The sequence below is a fragment of the Engystomops pustulosus genome, chromosome 11, assembly GCF_040894005.1.
Source record: "Engystomops pustulosus chromosome 11, aEngPut4.maternal, whole genome shotgun sequence".
NCBI classification, from domain to species: Eukaryota; Metazoa; Chordata; class Amphibia; order Anura; family Leptodactylidae; genus Engystomops; species Engystomops pustulosus.
Window position 1 is genome coordinate 77,069,808 of NC_092421.1, and position 23,445 is coordinate 77,093,252.

General features: G+C 48.0%; 1 protein-coding gene across 8 annotated transcripts in view; it reads right to left on the minus strand.

The window, feature by feature from the left end:
- KCNIP2 (potassium voltage-gated channel interacting protein 2) overlaps positions 1 to 23,445 on the minus strand; it is a 326,572-nt gene that overhangs the window by 26,101 nt on the left and 277,026 nt on the right. Inside the window, exon 1 of one of the 8 annotated variants that reach the window (XM_072131242.1) lies at positions 19,181 to 19,334. The exons of the other annotated variants lie outside the window; for them this stretch is intronic. Within the exon in view, the coding sequence (XP_071987343.1) occupies positions 19,181 to 19,262 (82 nt within the window). The 5' untranslated portion in view covers positions 19,263 to 19,334. Of the gene's footprint in view, positions 1 to 19,180; positions 19,335 to 23,445 lie in introns of those variants that run through there. 8 annotated transcript variants of the gene reach the window in all.

The following is a 23,445-nucleotide window of genomic DNA, read 5'->3' on the forward strand; positions in this document are numbered from 1 at the left end:
TGTGTTACCTCTGGTCAGAGCGCTGAGCGTGTCCCATGTGTTACCTCTGGTGAGAGCGCTGAGCGTGCCTCATGTGTTACCTCTGGTGAGAGCGCTGAGCGTGCCCCATGTGTTACCTCTGGTGAGAGCGCTGAGCGTACCCCATGTGTTACCTCTGGTGAGAGCGCTGAGCGTGCTCCATGTGTTACCTCTGGTGAGAGCGCTGAGTGTGCCCCATGTGTTACCTCTGGTGAGAGCGCTGAGCATGTCCCATGTGTTACCTCTGGTGAGAGCGCTGAGCGTGCCCCATGTGTTACCTCTGGTGAGAGCGCTGAGCGTGCCCCATGTGTTACCTCTGGTGAGAGCGCTGGGCGTGCCCCATGTGTTACCTCTGGTGAGAGCGCTGAGCGTGCCCCGTGTGTTACCTCTGGTGAGAGCGCTGAGCATGCCTCATGTGTTACCTCTGGTGAGAGCGCTGAGCGTGCCCCGTGTGTTACCTCTGGTGAGAGCGCTGAGTGTGCCCCGTGTGTTACCTCTGGTGAGAGCACTGACTGTGCCCCATGTGTTACCTCTGGTGAGAGTGCTGGGCGTGCCCCGTGTGTTACCTCTGGTGAGAGCGCTGAGCGTGCCCCGTGTGTTACCTCTGGTGAGAGCGCTGAGTGTGCCCCGTGTGTTACCTCTGGTGAGAGCACTGACTGTGCCCCATGTGTTACCTCTGGTGAGAGCGCTCAGCTTGTCTCCATGTTGTTTTGCCTCTAGCAATGTAGATCTAAACCTGCGACTTGTGGAGCTTATTGCTGCTATATTTAGACATTTGTGTGAAAAGAGATAACAAAACAATTATCTCATCCACAGGACGGAGACTGCGGAGATTCTGCCATCAGACATAGGAATTCATAGCTCTTCATACTGATAAGTGCCAGTTCCTTATGCATGTATTATAAAACATCAGGTGATCAGCAAGGGGCAGTATTATAGTAGTTATGTGAATGTGGACGAAAAAGGAAGGCGTCCTTCGGCAGCAGCTTGAGTAAAAAATCTTCAAAGTTTATTCAGAGCAAAAAAATAGTAAAATCAAATAACATGGTGGAAAAATAACAAAACATGATAAAAACATGTTTGTACAAACAGGACTGGGTGACGCGTTTCGGACCTTTACATTTTAGCGGTCCTTACTCATACCTAGCAAGCATATAGACTGGCCGACATTTAAAGCCCTAGACATGTGTCCAGGCCCTGCCCCCTGATCATGTGACCAGAGGAGACGCCCACAATCACGTGACTGGCCGATGCAAGAGAGTGCTAGTAAAGCACAAAAAATTGTGTTAAATGCTGAATAGAGGTAATTGGGAACCCACAAAAGAGAGAAAAAAGTTTGCGAACTTAAAGTTTGCTATAGGGAAGGAGCTAAATGCATGGTACGTGCACCTAGGCTCTACCTCCTAGTCATGTGACGAAAGTCATGTGCCTCCTAGTCATGTGACGAAAGGAGACGCCCACAACTCATGTGACTATTGGGTACAATATAGTCACATGACTTATGGGCGTCTCCTTTTGTCACATGACTAGGAGGTAGAGCCTAGGTGCACGTACCATGCATTTAGCTCCTTCCCTATAGCAAACTTTAAGTTCGCAAACTTTTTTCTCTCTTTTGTGGGTTCCCAATTACCTCTATTCGGAGTTTAACACAATTTTTTGTGCTTTACTAGCACTCTCTTGCATCGGCCAGTCACGTGATTGTGGGCGTCTCCTCTGGTCACATGATCAGGGGGCAGGGCCTGGACACATGTCTAGGTGTCAGGTTCGCTAGGGAGATTGCTGGGACTTCTGGTTCTTCTGGTGGTACCAGCAGCGTTCTCCGTACCCCGGCGCGTATCCGCGCAAACTCCACCTCTCGTCCTGGGCAGCGGCTGCTAAGATCTCGTGCTGTCTAGGAGGGGCTGGGACTTTGAACCTCTGCTTGGTGCTTGGTTGTTCTGCACCATGAGGGGTTAATTCCCAGGAACTGTCCAGCTCCTATCAGATTCTGGAGGTGGAGTTCTGGCTGCATAAATTGCAGCTTCACTAGTCACCAGTGCCAGTGTTTGAAAATCCCTTTCTCCACCTGGTTGCTGCTAGTTTGTATTGCTCTGTATCTGTATCTATATTGTTGCTAACTCGGCTAGTTTTGGACTTTGACTCTTTGCTTACTGATTCTGCTTTTGACGTACCCTCTAGTTGTGACTCCGGCTTGTTTACGATTCTTTTATGTTTTATGTTTGTCAGTCTGTTTGTGTTCCCCTTCCCACACTTACCCAGAATATTTCGAGTCTTCAAGTAGTCGCCCCACGGTTTAGCGTGGGGGGGCTATAGGAAGGGACAGAGGTTGGGGCAAGCTCAGGGCACACTATCCCCTGTCTTTTGTGTAACCAATCCTAACAGAAACACTGGCCACACATAGGTCTGCATCCTGTATTCGACCTGCTACATTCTCTCCTTCCATGGAGCCTTTGTCAGCTGTGGTCGCTCAGGTCCAGACCCTAACTCAGCTTGTTCAGGATCTAGCTTCCCGTCTCCAAATTCAGGAATCTATGCAGGTTCCACGGCAGACATCACCGCAGGATCCACTGCCACCCACGCCTGAACCTAAGGTTCCTCTCCCTGATGTGTTTTTTGGTGACCGTAAGAAATTTTTTTCATTTCGGGAGGGCTGTAAACTTTACTTTTCTTTACGCCCTCGTTCATCGGGCACAGAGATTCAAAGGGTGGGCGTGGTAATTTCCCTGTTGCGTGGGGATCCGCAAAATTGGGCTTTTTCTCTCCCACCTGACTCTCCATCCCGTTCTTCTCTTGACGCTTTCTTTTCTGCTTTAGGCCAGATTTATGACGAACCTGACCGCCGAGCACTGGCAGTTTCCCACCTTAGATCTCTGTGTCAGGGAAAACGGACAGCAGAAGATTATTGTGCCCAGTTCAGACAGTATGTGACTGACTCTCAATGGAATGACTGCGCCCTAAAAGACCAATTTATGTCCGGACTATCAGACCGAGTACAGGACTTAGTCTTAGCTTATGCCGAGCCTCAGACATTAGATGATGCTATGACTCTGGTCATCCGAGTTGATCGTCGCCTAAGATCCAGGCGATCACCTCGGGTGTCCTCGGACTGTCAGCCAGCGGCCAGTCCGTCTCCAGGTAGTCCAGAATTGGAATCCATGGAGCTGGATAGCATCTCTCCTGCACAGCGGAAGCAACATCGAATAAGACGCCATCTTTGTTTCTACTGTGGAAGTCCTGATCATCAGATCAACACCTGTTCCAAGAGGCAGCAGCAGGAAAACTTCCGCTCCTAAGCAGTAGTCGGGGGGACTGCTTAGGAGCTCAGGTACTCCCTATGGTGTCTAGAATGTATTTACCTTGTACGGTTAAGTTTCAGTCTGTTTCCTGCATTGGTCGCGCCTTTTTGGATTCAGGTGCTGCAACTAATTTAATCGATTATAATTTTGTCTCTCAGTTTTGCATGTCATTGATTCCATTGTCCACTCCTATCCAGATGTCGGGTGCGGATTTGACCCCTCTACAGGCAGGGTTGATCAAATTCCGAACCCCGCAGATAAAGCTTATGGTAGGAGCTATGCATGAAGAATGGTGTTCTTTTCTAGTTATGGAAAACCTGTCTGAAAATGTCATTCTTGGTCTACCCTGGCTCCGGATCCATAATCCGGTAATTAATTGGGAAACTCTGGAGCTGGTTCATTGGGGTCCTCTCTGTAAGGAGCACCTGACCAGAGTTTCACTATGTACAGTAGTGACGGAAGATCAGGGTCTTCCAGGTTTTCTCTCGGACTACTCAGATGTGTTTTCAAAACCCTTGTCCCAAGTCCTTCCTCCTCACAGGGAGTTTGATTGTAAAATTGACCTTCTTCCTGATGCTAGATTGCCAAAGGGTCGTATATATAACTTGTCGGTACCAGAACGGGAGGCACTGAAGAGTTATATTGATGAGAGTTTGGCAATCGGACATATTCGTCCCTCTGAGTCGCCCACTGGGGCCGGGTTCTTTTTTGTTGAGAAAAAAGATGGTGGTTTACGGCCGTGTATTGACTATCGAGAATTAAATAAGATCACGGTAAAAAACTCAGGTCCCCTCCCCTTGATCCCGGATCTCTTAAATCAGGTTTCTGGGGCCCAAGTTTTCTCTAAATTAGATCTCAGGGGGGCTTATAACCTGATTCGGGTCCGAGAAGGGGATGAGTGGAAAACCGCATTTAATACACCTTTGGGGCACTTTGAATACCTGGTTATGCCCTTTGGTTTGAGTAATGCCCCAGCGGTTTTTCAAGGCTTTATGAACTCCGTCTTTCATGATTACATCGGTGTGTTTATGGTGGTGTATCTAGACGATATTTTGATTTTTTCTCCTGATATGGTTTCTCACCAGCAACATCTCCGCCAAGTACTTACCAGGTTGCGCAAAAACCACCTCTTCGCTAAGCTGGAAAAGTGTGTTTTTTGCGTCCAGAAGGTTTCCTTCTTAGGTTATGTTGTGACTCCCTCTGATGTACAGATGGATCCGAGTAAGGTTCAGGCGCTCACGGACTGGGTTCGGCCTACCAATCTTAAGGCCCTACAACGATTTTTAGGTTTCGCTAACTATTATCGGAACTTTATAAAGAACTTTTCTGTGATCGCCAAACCCCTCACGGATCTAACCCGTAAGGGTGCTGATCCAAACAACTGGTCCCCTGCCGCTTGCTCAGCGTTTGAAACTTTAAAAGCGGCATTCTCGTCAGCCCCAGTTTTGGTTCAACCTGACCTCTCTCTACCGTTTGTTGTGGAGGTTGATGCCTCCGAGGTAGGAGTAGGTGCAGTGTTGTCTCAGGGGTCCTCCACTCTCACCAGACTTAGGCCCTGTGCATATTTCTCTAGAAAGTTTTCCTCTTGTGAGAGGAATTATGATATTGGTAATCGAGAGCTCCTTGCCATTAAGTGGGCATTTGAAGTCTGGCGACACTTTTTGGAAGGAGCTCTTCATCCGATAACTGTGCTCACAGATCATAAGAACTTAGTATATTTGGATACTGCTAAGCGTTTGAACTCACGTCAGGCTAGGTGGGCCTTGTTTTTCTCTCGCTTTAATTTTGTGGTCACCTACCGACCTGGGTCAAAAAATGTGAAGGCTGATGCCTTGTCCCGTAGCTTCGGGACTCCTGAGCTTCCAGCGACTACGGACAGTAATATTTTGTCTCCAGGTGTTGTGTTGGCAGCTGTCTCCTCCCACCTCTCCTCTCAAATTTTAGCAGGACAAAAATCTGCACCCAAAGACCTTCCGGAAGGCAAATTATTTGTTCCTCTTTCTTGTCGTTTGAGAGTGTTGGAGGAGACGCATTGCTCAGTATTGGCAGGTCATCCGGGAATGCGGAGTACCTTGGATCTCTTAAAGAGAAGTTACTGGTGGCCTCACATGACTAATGATGTGCACGCATTTGTCCAAGCCTGTCAGGTCTGTGCGCGAGGAAAGACTCCCAGGAGACGTCCTGAGGGGCCTCTTCTTCCGCTTCCAGTTCCCATCAGGCCATGGTCTAAAGTGTCAATGGATTTTGTCACTGATCTGCCAGCATCTCAAGGCTATACAGTGATTTGGGTGGTAGTGGACCGTTTCTCCAAGATGGGACACTTTGTTCCATTAAAAAAGTTACCTTCAGCTGAAGAATTGGCTGATTTGTTTATACAGAACATTGTACGCCTCCATGGTATACCAGATGATATTGTGTCTGATAGGGGCGTACAATTTGTTTCCAAATTTTGGCGAGCATTTTGTTCTAGACTGGAAGTTAATCTGTCGTTCTCCTCAGCGTTTCATCCTGAGTCTAATGGTCAGTCCGAGAGAATGAATCAGGAGATGATTCAATATCTGCGACTCTTTGTCTCGGACAGTCAGGACCAGTGGGTGAAATTCCTTCCGTTGGCAGAATTTGCTATTAATAACCACTGTAGTTCGTCCACACAGGTATCTCCGTTTTTCTGCAATTATGGTTTTCATCCTCGTTTCTCTTTTTCATCTGTGCCGGTCTCTAATATTCCTCGAGCGGAAGCTGTTGCATCCAAGTTGCGCTCGCTCTGGTCACAAGTTCGGGAGAATATTCGGAGGGCACAAAATTCTATGGTCCAACAGACTGAAAGAAGGCTCACTAACTCGGATACGTTTGTGGTGGGGGATAAAGTGTGGTTGTCCACGAAAAACCTTAAATTGAAGGTCCCCTCTTTGAAGTTTGCGCCCAGGTTTGTGGGTCCGTTTGTTGTTACTCATATGGTTAACCCGGTTTCCTTCAAGATTACACTTCCAGCAGGGTGGCGGGTCCATAACACCTTCCATAAGAGTCTTTTGAAGCGGTATGTTGAGCCTGTTTTGCCTCTTCCTGACCCTCCTTCTCCATCTATTGTGGAGGGGAATCTGGAATTTGAAGTGGAAAAAGTGGTGAATTCCAGATGGGTAGGTAACTCCCTGCAGTACCTGGTCCATTGGAAGGGTTTTGGTCCTGAGGATAGGTCTTGGGTTCCGGCTAGAGATGTTCATGCTCCACGGTTACTCAGGTTATTCCATCAGGCCAACCCTCAGAAGCCATCTTTAAGATCTAGGGGTCCGAAGGCCCCCCGTCAGGGGGGGGGTACTGTCAGGTTCGCTAGGGAGATTGCTGGGACTTCTGGTTCTTCTGGTGGTACCAGCAGCGTTCTCCGTACCCCGGCGCGTATCCGCGCAAACTCCACCTCTCGTCCTGGGCAGCGGCTGCTAAGATCTCGTGCTGTCTAGGAGGGGCTGGGACTTTGAACCTCTGCTTGGTGCTTGGTTGTTCTGCACCATGAGGGGTTAATTCCCAGGAACTGTCCAGCTCCTATCAGATTCTGGAGGTGGAGTTCTGGCTGCATAAATTGCAGCTTCACTAGTCACCAGTGCCAGTGTTTGAAAATCCCTTTCTCCACCTGGTTGCTGCTAGTTTGTATTGCTCTGTATCTGAATCTATATTGTTGCTAACTCGGCTAGTTTTGGACTTTGACTCTTTGCTTACTGATTCTGCTTTTGACGTACCCTCTAGTTGTGACTCCGGCTTGTTTACGATTCTTTTATGTTTTATGTTTGTCAGTCTGTTTGTGTTCCCCTTCCCACACTTACCCAGAATATTTCGAGTCTTCAAGTAGTCGCCCCACGGTTTAGCGTGGGGGGGCTATAGGAAGGGACAGAGGTTGGGGCAAGCTCAGGGCACACTATCCCCTGTCTTTTGTGTAACCAATCCTAACACTAGGGCTTTAAATGTCGGCCAGTCTATATGCTTGCTAGGTATGAGTAAGGACCGCTAAAATGTAAAGGTCCGAAACGCGTCACCCAGTCCTGTTTGTACAAACATGTTTTTATCATGTTTTGTTATTTTTCCACCATGTTATTTGATTTTACTATTTTTTTGCTATGAATAAACTTTGAAGATTTTTTACTCAAGCTGCTGCCGAAGGACGCCTTCCTTTTTTGTCCACATTCATATATCTTACCTGGGACCGGACCAGGCTTCTTCTAGTCCCGACGAGCACAGCTACATTTATACGGAGCGACCCTTTACTCTACACAGGTGAGCTTACACTTTTTGTTTTTCTTTGTTTGCATTATAGTAGTTATATTCTTGTACATAGGGGGCAGTATTATAGTAGTTATATTCCTGTACATAGGAGGCAGTATTATAGTAGTTATATTCCTGTACATAGGGGCAGTATTATAGTAGTTATATTCCTGTACATAGGGGGCAGTATTATAGTAGTTATATTCCTGTACATAGGGGGCAGTATTATAGTAGTTATATTCTTGTACATAGGGGGCAGTATTATAGTAGTTATATTCTTGTACATAGGGGGCAGTATTATAGTAGTTATATTCTTGTACATAGGGGGCAGTATTATAGTAGTTATATTCTTGTACATAGGGGGCAGTATTATAGTAGTTATATTCTTGTACATAGGGGGCAGTATTATAGTAGTTATATTCTTGTACATAGGGGGCAGTATTATAGAGGTTATATTCTTGTACATAGGGGGCAGTATTATAGTAGTTATATTTTTGTACAAAGAGTACATTTATGATTAGCAAGTGCAGAATCTTGAACTAAGGGCTCTTTCACATTGACATTGACGTTCAAGCTTCAGTTGCGCATCCTTTATGTTTTGTCTCAGTGTCCGCAAAAAAAAACAAAAACGGAAGGTTTATAGAGAACCTGTCAACAGGGACCTTATTTTCCCTAAAGAAAGGTCAGAGGAGCCCATTACAACTGCAGTGCAAATATTTTCTGCTTTCTCTAAGTATTTGCATTACAGTATAATTGTGTGTTATAACTTACCTTGCACCCTGATAGAATCATTTGTGTAGTCCCAGGGGTTGGGCTTTGGTTTGTATGTATTTAAAAAAAACAACATGAGACTTGTCTGTGCTGCAGAGTCCTCAGTTCTCTGCCCCCACCATTGTGCTCCTGTACAGCTTTTCCCTCCCCCACTGATGCCACCTCCCCAGGCTGTGAGCTCTGTGAAAGAGCAGGAGGGAGGAGCTTGTACAGGAGCACAAAGATGGGGGCTGAGAGCTGAGCAGTCTGCAGCACAGATAAGTCACATGTTGTTTTTAGAAATGCATCCAAAGCCCAACCCCTGGGACTACACAGAGGATTCTGTCAGGGTGCAAGGTAAGTTATAACCCAAAGTTATATTGTAATGCTAATGCTTAGAGAAAGCAGTAAGACATTTTTGCACTGCAGGTGTGATGGGCTTCTGTAACCTGTCTTTAGTGAAAATGAGGTTCCCTTTAACATTGCTTTGAAAAGATCACACCTGGTTTTTCAGCCTCATCAGTGAAATAAACCGATGTTTCATCAGTTTCTGTGAACCCATAGGGGTCATTTACTAAGGGCCCGATTCGCGTTTTCCCGACGTGTTACCCGAATATTTCCGTTTTGCACTGATTGTACATGAATTGCCCCGGGATTTTGGCGCACGCAATCGGATTGTGGCGCATCGGCGCCGGCATACACACGCCGGAAATCGGGGGGCGTGGCCAAACGAAAACCCGACGTGTTCGGAAAAACCGCCGCATTTAAAAACCGAAAATGTGTCGCTTGGGAAGCGCTTACCTTCACCTGGTCCACCTCGGTGTATTCCGGCGCGTTCAGATGCTTTTAAGCGCAGCAGCGCCACCTGGTGGACGGCGGAGCAACTACCTTCATAAATCCCGGCCGGACCCGAATCCAGAGCAGAGAACGCGCCGCTGGATCGCGAATGAGCCGGGTAAGTAAATCTGCCCCATAGACTTCTATTGCCTTTCCTGATCCGCATACGTGAAAAAAATAGGACTTGTTTCATCATTTTTTCCCACGAACAATGGATCAGGGGAAATACAAAGCAGTGGGAAAACACCCATAGAAATCAATGGGTTTGTGAGGCATTCGTGGAAATCACTGAACCTATGGGATTAGTTTACTATGAGGATGCACTCGCTTTGCACTGACTGCTATACACTGGAGGACACTGGGTGTGGACGGTTTGTTTGTATAATCTTAACATTTTGTATTTCCTTCGGAGTTTCATACAAATAATGTAATATGACAGGAAAGTAACAGAATCAGCAGGACGTAGATGCAGGAGAAGACAGAGGAGAAGACAGATTAATAAATTGCATGTTGTTTCCTGTTACACAGTCATTTGCATATTGACACATAGAGATCACACAAGATCATGCAATATCATCAGAATATAGGAGGGGGGGGGGGGGTCACATTTGCTGTCCGGGCTTTTCCATTACCAATACATTTTTTCATTTTTTTTTCCCAAAAAAAATCATCGCTTTGTGTTCTTATAGAAGATGTTACTAAAACAACGATCTGAATACTCTCAGCTTTTACTGAGGATCCACTGATTACCTGGCCAACTTCTCCTCTAGCTGAGGACCAACTGGATATGTAAACAACCTCTCCTCTAGCTGTGGACCAACTGGTTATGTAGACAACCTCTCCTCTAGCTGTGGACCAACTGGTTATGTAGACAACCTCTCCTCTAGCTGAGGACCAACTGGTTATGTAGACAACCTCTCCTCTAGCTAAGGACCAACTGGATATCTAGACAACCTCTCCTCTAGCTGTGGACCAACTGGTTATGTAGACAACCTCTCCTCTAGCTGTGGACCAACTGGTTATGTAGACAACCTCTTCTCTAGCTGAGGACCAACTGGATATGTAGACAACCTCTTCTCTAGCTGTGGACCAACTGGTTATGTAGACAACCTCTCCTCTAGCTGTGGACCAACTGGTTATGTAGACAACCTCTCCTCTAGCTGAGGACCAACTGGTTATGTAGACAACCTCTCCTCTAGCTAAGGACCAACTGGATATCTAGACAACCTCTCCTCTAGCTAAGGACCAACTGGATATCTAGACAACCTCTCCTCTAGCTGAGGGCCAACTGGATATGTAGACAACCTCTCCTCTAGCTGAGGACCAACTGGTTATGTAAACAACCTCTCCTTTAGCTGAGGGCCAACTGGTTATGTAGACAACCTCTCCTCTAGCTGAGGACCAACTGGTTATATAGACAACCTCTTCTCTAGCTGAGGGCCAACTGGTTATGTAGACAACCTCTTCTCTAGCTGAGGACCAACTGGTTATGTAGACAACCTCTTCTCTAGCTGAGGACCAACTGGTTATGTAAACAACCTCTCCTTTAGCTAAGGACCAACTGGTTATGTAGACAACCTCTTCTCTAGCTGAGGACCAACTGGTTATATAGACAACCTCTTCTCTAGCTGAGGACCAACTGGTTATGTAGACAACCTCTCCTTTAGCTAAGGACCAACTGGTTATGTAGACAACCTCTGCTCTAGATGAGGACCAACTGGTTATGTAGACAACCTCTCCTCTAGCTGAGGACCAACTGGATATCTAGACAACCTCTCCTCTAGCTGAGGACCAACTGGATATCTAGACAACCTCTGCTCTAGCTGAGGACCAACTGGTTATGTAAACAACCTCGCCTTTAGCTGAGGGCCAACTAGTTATGTAGACAACCTCTTCTCTAGCTGAGGACCAACTGGTTATGTAGACAACCTCTCCTCTAGCTGAGGACCAACTGGTTATGTAGACAACCTCTTCTCTAGCTGAGGACCAACTGGTTATGTAAACAACCTCTCCTTTAGCTGAGGGCCAACTAGTTATGTAGACAACCTCTTCTCTAGCTGAGGACCAACTGGTTATGTAGACAACCTCTCCTCTAGCTGAGGACCAACTGGTTATGTAGACAACCTCTTCTCTAGCTGAGGGCCAACTGGTTATGTAGACAACCTCTCCTCTAGCTGAGGACCAACTGGTTATGTAAACAACCTCTTCTCTAGCTGAGGGCCAACTGGTTATGTAGACAACCTCTTCTCTAGCTGATGACCAACTGGTTATGTAGACAATCTCTCCTTTAGCTAAGGACCAACTGGTTATGTAGACAACCTCTTCTCTAGCTGAGGACCAACTGGTTATGTAGACAACCTCTTCTCTAGCTGAGGACCAACTGGTTATGTAAACAACCTCTCCTTTAGCTAAGAACCAACTGGTTATGTAGACAACCTCTTCTCTAGCTGAGGACCAACTGGTTATGTAGACAACCTCTTCTCTAGCTGAGGACCAACTGGTTATGTAGACAACCTCTCCTTTAGCTAAGGACCAACTGGTTATGTAGACAACCTCTGCTCTAGCTGAGGACCAACTGGATATCTAGACAACCTCTCCTCTAGCTGAGGACCAACTGGATATCTAGACAACCTCTCCTCTAGCTGAGGACCAACTGGTTATGTAAACAACATCTCCTTTAGCTGAGGGCCAAGTAGTTATGTAGACAACCTCTTCTCTAGCTGAGGACCAACTGGTTATGTAGACAACCTCTCCTCTAGCTGAGGACCAACTGGTTATGTAGACAACCTCTTCTCTAGCTGAGGGCCAACTGGTTATGTAGACAACCTCTCCTCTAGCTGAGGACCAACTGGTTATGTAAACAACCTCTTCTCTAGCTGAGGACCAACTGGTTATGTAGACAACCTCTCCTCTAGCTGAGGACCAACTGGTTATGTAGACAACCTCTCCTCTAGCTGAGGGCCAACTGGTTATGTAGACAACCTCTTCTCTAGCTGAGGACCAACTGGTTATGTAGACAACCTCTCCTTTAGCTAAGGACCAACTGGTTATTTAGACAACCTCTAATCTAGCTGAGGACCAACTGGATATCTAGACAACCTCTCCTCTGGCTGAGGACCAACTGGTTATTTAGACAACCTCTCCTCTAGCTGAGGACCAACTGTATATCTAGACAACCTCTCCTCTAGCTGAGGACCAACTGGATATCTAGACAACCTCTCCTCTAGCTGAGGACCAACTGATTATCTAGGCAACCTCTTCTCTAGCTGATGATCCAATGGTTATCTGGACAACCTCTCCTCTAGCTGAGGATTTCTATATGAGTACCGATTGGTTCCATGAAAAACCTCTGCTCTAGCACAGAACCAACTGGTATACACGTAGCGTAGCCTGGTGCCACTACAGGGAATAACGTATACACGTAGCGTAGCCTGGTGCATATACAGGAGATAACGTATACACGTAGCGTAGCCTGGTGCATATACAGGAGATAACGTATACACGTAGCGTAGCCTGGTGCCACTACAGGGAATAACGTATACACGTAGCGTAGCCTGGTGCAGATACAGGAGATAACGTATACACGTAGCGTAGCCTGGTGCAGATACAGGAGATAACGTATACGCGTAGCGTAGCCTGGTGCATATACAGGAGATAACGTATACACGTAGCGTAGCCTGGTGCAGATACAGGAGATAACGTATACACGTAGCATAGCCTGGTGCCACTACAGGGAATAACGTATACACGTAGCGTAGCCTGGTGCAGATACAGGGAATAACGTATACACGTAGCGTATCCTGGTGCAGATACAGGAGATAACGTATACACGTAGCGTATCCTGGTGCAGATACAGGAGATAACGTATACACGTAGCGTAGCCTGGTGCATATAGAGGAGATAACGTATACACGTAGCGTAGCCTGGTGCATATACAGGAGATAACGTATACACGTAGCGTAGCCTGGTGCATATACAGGAGATAACGTATACACGTAGCGTAGCCTGGTGCATATACAGGAGATAACGTATACACGTAGCGTAGCCTGGTGCAGATACAGGAGATAACGTATACACGTAGCGTAGCCTGGTGCATATACAGGAGATAACGTATACACGTAGCGTAGCCTGGTGCAGATACAGGAGATAACGTATACACGTAGCGTAGCCTGGTGCAGATACAGGAGATAACGTATACACGTAGCGTAGCCTGGTGCAGATACAGGAGATAACGTATACACGTAGCGTAGCCTGGTGCAGATACAGGAGATAACGTATACACGTAGCGTAGCCTGGTGCAGATACAGGAGATAACGTATACACGTAGCGCAGCCTGGTGCATATACAGGAGATAACGTATACACGTAGCGCAGCCTGGTGCATATACAGGAGATAACGTATACACGTAGCGTAGCCTGGTGCAGATACAGGAGATAACGTATACACGTAGCGTAGCCTGGTGCATATACAGGAGATAACGTATACACGTAGCGTAGCCTGGTGCACATACAGGAGATAACGTATACACGTAGCGTAGCCTGGTGCACATACAGGAGATAACGTATACACGTAGCGTAGCCTGGTGCACATACAGGAGATAACGTATACACGTAGCGTAGCCTGGTGCAGATACAGGAGATAACGTATACACGTAGCGTAGCCTGGTGCAGATACAGGAGATAACGTATACACGTAGCGTAGCCTGGTGCAGATACAGGAGATAACGTATACACGTAGCGTAGCCTGGTGCAGATACAGGAGATAACGTATACACGTAGCGTAGCCTGGTGCAGATACAGGAGATAACGTATACACGTAGCGTAGCCTGGTGCATATACAGGAGATAACGTATACACGTAGCGTAGCCTGGTGCATATACAGGAGATAACGTATACACGTAGCGTAGCCTGGTGCAGATACAGGAGATAACGTATACACGTAGCGTAGCCTGGTGCATATACAGGAGATAACGTATACACGTAGCGTAGCCTGGTGCATATACAGGAGATAACGTATACAGGTAGCGTAGCCTGGTGCATATACAGGAGATAACGTATACACGTAGCGTAGCCTGGTGCATATACAGGAGATAACGTATACACGTAGCGTAGCCTGGTGCATATACAGGAGATAACGTATACACGTAGCGTAGCCTGGTGCATATACAGGAGATAACGTATACACGTAGCGTAGCCTGGTGCAGATACAGGAGATAACGTATACACGTAGCGTAGCCTGGTGCATATACAGGAGATAACGTATACACGTAGCGTAGCCTGGTGCAGATACAGGAGATAACGTATACACGTAGCGTAGCCTGGTGCATATACAGGAGATAACGTATACACGTAGCGTAGCCTGGTGCATATACAGGGGATTACGTATACACGTAGCGTAGCCTGGTGCATATACAGGAGATAACGTATACAGGTAGCGTAGCCTGGTGCATATACAGGAGATAACGTATACACGTAGCGTAGCCTGGTGCATATACAGGAGATAACGTATACACGTAGCGTAGCCTGGTGCCACTACAGGAGATAACGTATACACGTAGCGTAGCCTGGTGCAGATACAGGAGATAACGTATACACGTAGCGTAGCCTGGTGCATATACAGGAGATAACGTATACACGTAGCGTAGCCTGGTGCATATACAGGGGATAACGTATACACGTAGCGTAGCCTGATGCATATACAGGAGATAACGTATACACGTAGCGTAGCCTGGTGCATATACAGGAGATAACGTATACAGGTAGCGTAGCCTGGTGCATATACAGGAGATAACGTATACACGTAGCGTAGCCTGGTGCATATACAGGAGATAACGTATACACGTAGCGTAGCCTGGTGCATATACAGGGGATAACGTATACACGTAGCGTAGCCTGGTGCATATACAGGAGATAACGTATACACGTAGCGTAGCCTGGTGCAGATACAGGAGATAACGTATACACGTAGCGTAGCCTGGTGCATATACAGGAGATAACGTATACACGTAGCGTAGCCTGGTGCAGATACAGGAGATAACGTATACACGTAGCGTAGCCTGGTGCATATACAGGAGATAACGTATACACGTAGCGAAGCCTGGTGCATATACAGGAGATAACGTATACACGTAGCGTAGCCTGGTGCATATACAGGAGATAACGTATACACGTAGCGTAGCCTGGTGCATATACAGGAGATAACGTATACACGTAGCGTAGCCTGGTGCATATACAGGAGATAACGTATACACGTAGCGTAGCCTGGTGCAGATACAGGAGATAACGTATACACGTAGCGTAGCCTGGTGCATATACAGGAGATAACGTATACACGTAGCGTAGCCTGGTGCAGATACAGGAGATAACGTATACACGTAGCGTAGCCTGGTGCAGATACAGGAGATAACGTATACACGTAGCGTAGCCTGGTGCAGATACAGGAGATAACGTATACACGTAGCGTAGCCTGGTGCATATACAGGAAACAACGTATACACGTAGCGTAGACTGGTGCATATACAGGAGATAACGTATACACGTAGCGTAGCCTGGTGCAGATACAGGAGATAACGTATACACGTAGCGTAGCCTGGTGCAGATACAGGAGATAACGTATACACGTAGCGTAGCCTGGTGCATATACAGGAGATAACGTATACACGTAGCGTAGCCTGGTGCATATACAGGAGATAACGTATACACGTAGCGTAGCCTGGTGCAGATACAGGAGATAACGTATACACGTAGCGTAGCCTGGTGCAGATACAGGAGATAACGTATACACGTAGCGTAGCCTGGTGCATATACAGGAGATAACGTATACACGTAGCGTAGCCTGGTGCAGATACAGGAGATAACGTATACACGTAGCGTAGCCTGGTGCATATACAGGAGATAACGTATACACGTAGCGTAGCCTGGTGCATATACAGGAGATAACGTATACACGTAGCGTAGCCTGGTGCAGATACAGGAGATAACGTATACACGTAGCGTAGCCTGGTGCAGATACATGAGATAACGTATACACGTAGCGTAGCCTGGTGCATATACAGGAGATAACGTATACACGTAGCGTAGCCTGGTGCATATACAGGAGATAACGTATACACGTAGCGTAGCCTGGTGCAGATACAGGAGATAACGTATACACGTAGCGTAGCCTGGTGCATATACATGAGATAACGTATACACGTAGCGTAGCCTGGTGCATATACAGGAGATAACGTATACACGTAGCGTAGCCTGGTGCATATACATGAGATAACGTATACACGTAGCGTAGCCTGGTGCAGATACAGGAGATAACGTATACACGTAGCGTAGCCTGGTGCATATACAGGAGATAACGTATACACGTAGCGTAGCCTGGTGCATATACAGGAGATAACGTATACACGTAGCGTAGCCTGGTGCATATACAGGAGATAACGTATACACGTAGCGTAGCCTGGTGCATATACAGGAGATAACGTATACACGTAGCGTAGCCTGGTGCATATACAGGAGATAACGTATACACGTAGCGTAGCCTGGTGCATATACAGGAGATAACGTATACACGTAGCGTAGCCTGGTGCATATACAGGAGATAACGTATACACGTAGCGTAGCCTGGTGCATATACAGGAGATAACGTATACACGTAGCGTAGCCTGGTGCAGATACAGGAGATAACGTATACACGTAGCGTAGCCTGGTGCATATACAGGAGATAACGTATACACGTAGCGTAGCCTGGTGCATATACAGGAGATAACGTATACACGTAGCGTAGCCTGGTGCAGATACAGGAGATAACGTATACACGTAGCGTAGCCTGGTGCATATACATGAGATAACGTATACACGTAGCGTAGCCTGGTGCATATACAGGAGATAACGTATACACGTAGCGTAGACTGGTGCATATACAGGAGATAACGTATACACGTACAGAATTACTAAATATCCATGACCTGCATCACATTGTTCTCTGTTATCAGCCCATGTATGGTCCTTATAGACAGCGGACGGTCTAAGTCGTGCACTGAGCTCATATACAGATGCAGGATCTATATTAATCATCTTCTTTCCAGGATTAAACCATCGATGACCTTTTCCTAATCACATGGATGCTGCGCTGCAATACCAAGAACGGCCACTATAGAAGTACAGCTCTTTGCTTGTGTGCAGTTTCATACAGTAACATCTGACACCTCTGGTTACATTACATCTGTATCAATCCAGACAACCACAATATTGCCACCAATATTATACTCTACAAACTCATAACTGCTACACCCAGAAAGCTCTGCTGCATCTGACAACCTCAGCTCTGCTATAACTGACAACCACAGCCCTGCTATATCTGACAACCACAGCCCTGCTATAACTGACAACCACAGCCCTGCTATATCTGACAACCACAGCCCTGCTATATCTGACAACCTCAACCCTGCTATATCTGACAACCACAGCCCTGCTATATCTGACAACCACAGCCCTGCTATATCTGACAACCTCAACCTTGCTATATCTGACAACCACAGCCCTGCTATATCTGACAACCACAACCCTGCTATATCTGACAACCACAGCCCTGCTATTTCTGACAACCTCAACCCTGCTATATCTGACAACTTAAGCCCTTCAATAGCTGACAACCACAGCCCTGCTATATCTGACAACCTCAGCCCTGCTATATCTGACAGCCACAGCCCTGCTATATCTGACAACCACAGCCCTGCTATATCTGACAACCACAGCCCTGCTATATCTGACAGCCACAGCCCTGCTATATCTGACAACCTATTCCCTTCAATAGATGACAACCACAGCCCTGCTATATCTGACAACCTCAGCCCTGCTATATCTGACAACCACAGCCCTGCTATATCTGACAACCACAGCCCTGCTATATCTGACAACCACAGCCCTGCTTTATCTGACAACCTCAACCCTGCTATATCTGACAACCTCAACCCTGCTATATCTGACAACCTCAACCCTGCTATATCTGACAACCACAGCCCTGCTATATCTGACAGCCACAGCCCTGCTATATCTGACAACCTCAGCCCTGCTATATCTGACAACCACAGCCCTGCTATATCTGACAACCTCAGCCCTGCTATATCTGACAGCCACAGCCCTGCTATATCTGACAACCACAGCCCTGCTATATCTGACAACCACAGCCCTGCTATATCTGACAACCTCAACCCTGCTATATCTGACAACCACAGCCCTGCTATTTCTGACAGCCACAACCTTGCTATATCTGACAACCACAGCCCTGCTATATCTGACAACCTCAACCCTGCTATATCTGACAACCACAGCCCTGCTATTTCTGACAGCCACAACCTTGCTATATCTGACAACCACAGCCCTGCTATATCTGACAACCTCAACCCTGCTATATCTGACAACCACAGCCCTGCTATATCTGACAGCCACAACCCTGCTATATCTGACAACCACAGCCCTGCTATATCTGACAGCCACAACCCTGCTATATCTGACAATCACAGCCCGGCTATATCTGACAACCACAACCCTGCTATATCTGACAACCTCAACCCTGCTATATCTGACAACCACAGCCCTGCTATATCTGACAATCACAAACCCTCTGTACCTGACAACCTCAGCCCTGCTATATCTGACAACCACAACCCTGCTTATCTGACAACCTAAGCCCTTCAATAGCTGACAACCTCAGCCCTGCTTTATCTGACAACCACAGCCCATTATAATTGACAACCACCAATCTGCTATACGTGACATCCTCGGCGTTTCGATTCCTGACAACCATCGCCCTGTTGCGTCTGTCAGCACTTTTGTAAATAATCTGAGAAATTCGCCTTTACTGTATCTGACAACCACAGCTGTTACATCTGACAACCCCAACCACACTACATTCGTCCACCACTATTTGATACATCTGACAACTTCCACACATCCCCATCTGACAACTCCAGCTCTGCTACATCCGGATAACGTAACGGATTACGGTGCGGTCATTGATCAGAGACAAATACTTACTCTTCTTCCTCTTTAATTTTGTGGGGATCAGCACTTTCACGGACTTCAGCATGCAGCCGGCCGTCTGTGGGATGAACGCCATTCCGCAGAATTCCGTGGGATTTCCGGATATTCCTGTATTTTGGCGGAGTGGGCGATGGAGTTTCCGCAGGAGGGTCTTATATTTGTGCCAGACTCTGAATCCTGCAGTCTAGTCACTCGCTGCCGCTGCGGCTGGGACCGGAATGGACGTGGGATGTTTTTTCATCACTGCAGATGCCGGAGACCTTCAGTGTAAATGAGGCGGCAAATCAGGGGTCGGCCACACGGATCGGGAGCAGCACAGGGTCCGCACCTGCAGTCACTGGGATGGATGGGGGGGGGGTGGTCGTGATGGGCGCCATTGGCAGAGACAATCCGCCTTCCGATCATTTCTATAGGACCCTTTATAAGTTTCCATCCTGCAGCCTCCCGCTTCCCATCCACAGTTAGTTCGGATATTGAGGCGGATGAAAATCCCAAAGGTGATGTAATAAAAGTATCTAATAAGACACGTGAAGCAGTCACTTGGTGCCCATGGTACACGCAGCGGGTTTCCTACATGTCAGGTCCACATATTAGGGCACATTTACTTACCCGTCCCGTTGATGCCACCGATCCAGAATGTCCAACGAGGATTCGGAGCTGCCGCGATTCACTAAGGTCCTGCACCCAATATCCTGCAGGTGTTACTTCCCCGCTGAGGTCCGACAGAGGTCACCTTCTTCTTCCCGGTGCATGTAAGTGCTGATCTTGTGACACAATTTGGTTTTTAAATCCCACGGTTTGTCCAAATCAGCTGACGGCCACGCCCCCGTTTTGTGTCGCATGCAAGCCGGCGCTGATGTGCCACAATCCGATCGCATGCGCCAGAAACCTGGGGCAATTCAGGGCAAAAAGTCGGGAAAACTGACAAAAATGTGGGGTTCAGACCCTTAGTAAATGTGTCCCATTGTGTATAATCTGCCCATATATTTCCCACCTTCCTTCCCAGTGATCAGGGCTAGTGTCAGCACTGGGCGTACCCAGGCAAGTGCCAGGGCCCAGAGCTGCTTCGGGGGCCCACATAAGGCTGCATATAAGGAATCCATGTGGTTGAGGGGGCCTGTAGCTTATGAATCCATAGGGGGTGAGGGCACTTTATATAAAATAATCATAAGGGGGCTGTTCGGGATGATAAACTAGGAAATATTTTGTAGTTTGACTGTTGTTTTAGAATGCCGCCACTAGAGTTCACTGCAAAGGGGCCCAGTGAGGCTGTCGCTCAGGGGCCTATTGAAACCTGGAGCCGTCCCTGCCTGTGATACATAGTTAGGCAGGTTTATCATATGTCTAGAAGTTACAGCAGACAGTTTGATATTGGGTGATAAATCTAGTTGAGGATTGTCTACACCAGGGGCGTCGCTAGGTCAAAAGATACGGGGCCCGTGCCCCGGATCTTTTGACCTGTGCCCCGAATGTCCTGGTGTCCGGGCACATTTCCCTACTCTCATCGCTATCTACGTCCTCAGGACGTAGATAGCGATGAGGAGTGAAGAGCGGATGAACGGAGCCGGCGGCACTGATGAGCACTGTAGTGGTGAAGGAGCCGCCGGCTCCGTTCTCCACTACAGAGAGCAGGAGACGCCATCACCCGGCATCTCCTGCTGCAAGCAGCGCACTACACGCCTCAGTGCTGCAGTGAACGGAGAGCAGCCATGGGAGACGCAAAGGTGAGTAGCAGTGTTTATTTTTTTTAATTATGCAAGGGGGATGGGGCACATTGGGGACTTTGTGGTGTCCATGGGGAACATTACATTACAGGGGGCTTTGGGGACAGTAAATCCACTGTAAAGACATTGCGGAGGGGTGCTGTGGAGGACATTACAGGGTGTTTTGGAGACATAAACAAGGGCTCTGAAGACTTTGGGAGTGGGGGGGGGGCTGTTAGGGACATTACTGGGGGCTCTGAAGACTTTGGGGGGGGGGGGCTGTGGAGACATTAACGGGGACTGTGAAGACATTGGGGGGATGTGGGGGACATTACAGGGGGCTACAAAGACATGGGGGATGTGGGGGACATTACAAGGGGCTTTGGGGACATTACTAGGAGCTGTAAAGACTTTGGTGGTGCGGGGGCTGTTAGAGACATTACTGGGAGCTGTGGGGGCTGTGGGGAACATAACAAGGGGCTTTGGAGACATTACAGGGGGCTGTGAAGACATTGGAAGGGCTGTAGGCACCATTACAGAGGGCTTTGGAAACATTATTGAGGGGATATTGGAGAGATTACTGGGGGCTGTGGGGGACATTGGGGCTGTCAGGGCATTAGGGGGCTGTGTTGAGAACATTATAGAGGACTTTAGGAACATTATTGGGGGGCTGTGAAGACATTGGGGGACTGTGGAGGACATTAGAGGGCTTTGGGAACATTACTGGGGGGCTGTGAAGACATTGGGGGGGGGCTGTTGGAGACATTACTGGGTGCTGTGGGGGACTTCTTAGTGGATGTGTGGGAGTCATTACAGGACTCTGTGACAACATTGGGGGGCTTTGGGAACATTACTAGGGGGCTGTGATGACATTGAGGGGGGCATAGAGGACATTATTGGGGGCTGTGGGGGACATCGGAAGCTGTAACGGCATTGGGCTGAGGGGGATTTCTTAGTAAGGGCTGTGGAGAACATTACAGGGGGCTCTGGGGAACTTCTTATTGGGGGCTGTGTGGACATTACTTAGTGTAGGTTTAAGGTGAGGGGATTCTTTATGTGCGCATGATTAGGCAGGACATTATTTAGTTTAGAGCCACGTTCAGAGCTAATTAGTGGGGGGCCACAGTTATTAAGTGTAAATTGCATTCTTACTTGTTAGTTCAAGATTAGGGAACATTATTAGGTGGGTGGCACACTGAGGGGGTGTAATGCAAATTATGGAGCCTTATACTGTGGTGGGGCAGTAATTGTCAGCTTTATTGTGTGTAAACCAGAATATATGTGTATAATATATACAGAGTGACATACAAAATAGGTTCTGTAGGTTTGTTCTTAAGTTGAATTTGTATGTAAGTCGGAACTGTATATTTTATAATTGTAACCCCAGACAGAATTTTTCTGGTCTCTGTAATGGATTTTTAAAATGTTGGGTTGTCATAAGAACCAGGATTAACAATAAAGCTTCATTACAGACGCCTGTGATAACTGTTACAGCTGATTATTGTAGCCTAAGGCTAAAGTACACGAAATTACCAACATCCAGAGGTCCGTCTGTAACTAGGGGTGGTCTGTAAGTCGGGTGTTCTTGAGTAAGGGACCTCCTGTATATGGCTTTATGGCCTCTGGAGGTAACAGGTAGGGATGCCCCGGATGTTTTACCACCCTAGAAACGCCCCTGGTCTACACTGTAACGTTTCACCTTCTAATTGTTGCCAAATTCCCACTGGTGTCCGGTATCTACCAAGAGGCTCACACCCCTACAAACCCCCACCCGCCCTGATCCCTGCTCTGACACCCCCATGGCCCGATCTCCGCTCTGACACCCCCACGGCCTGATCTCTGCTCTGACACCCCCATGGCCTTATCTCCGCTCTGACACCCACCCGCCCTGTTCCCTGCTCTGACACCCCCATGGCCTGATCTCCGCTCTGACACCCCCATGGCCTGATCTCCGCTCTGACACCCACCCGCCCTGTTCCCTGCTCTGACACCCCCATGGCCTGATCTCCGCTCTGACACCCCCATGGCCTGATCTCCGCTCTGACACCCACCCGACCTGATCCCTGCTCTGACACCCCCATGGCCTGATCTCCGCTCTGACACCCCCACGGCCTGATCTCCGCTCTGACACCCACCCGACCTGATCCCTGCTCTGACACCCCCATGGCCTGATCTCCGCTCTGACACCCCCATGGCCTGATCTCCGCTCTGACACCCACCCGACCTGATCCCTGCTCTGACACCCCCATGGCCTGATCTCCGCTCTGACACCCCCATGGCCTGATCTCCGCTCTGACACCCACCCGACCTGATCTCCGCTCTGACACCCCCATGGCCTGATCTCCGCTCTGACACCCACCCGCCCTGATCCCTGCTCTGACACCCCCATGGCCTGATCTCCGCTCTGACACCCCCATGGCCTGATCTCCGCTCTGACACCCACCCGCCCTGATCCCTGCTCTGACACCCCCATGGCCTGATCTCCGCTCTGACACCCACCCGCCCTGATCCCTGCTCTGACACCCCCATGGCCTGATCTCCGCTCTGACACCCCCA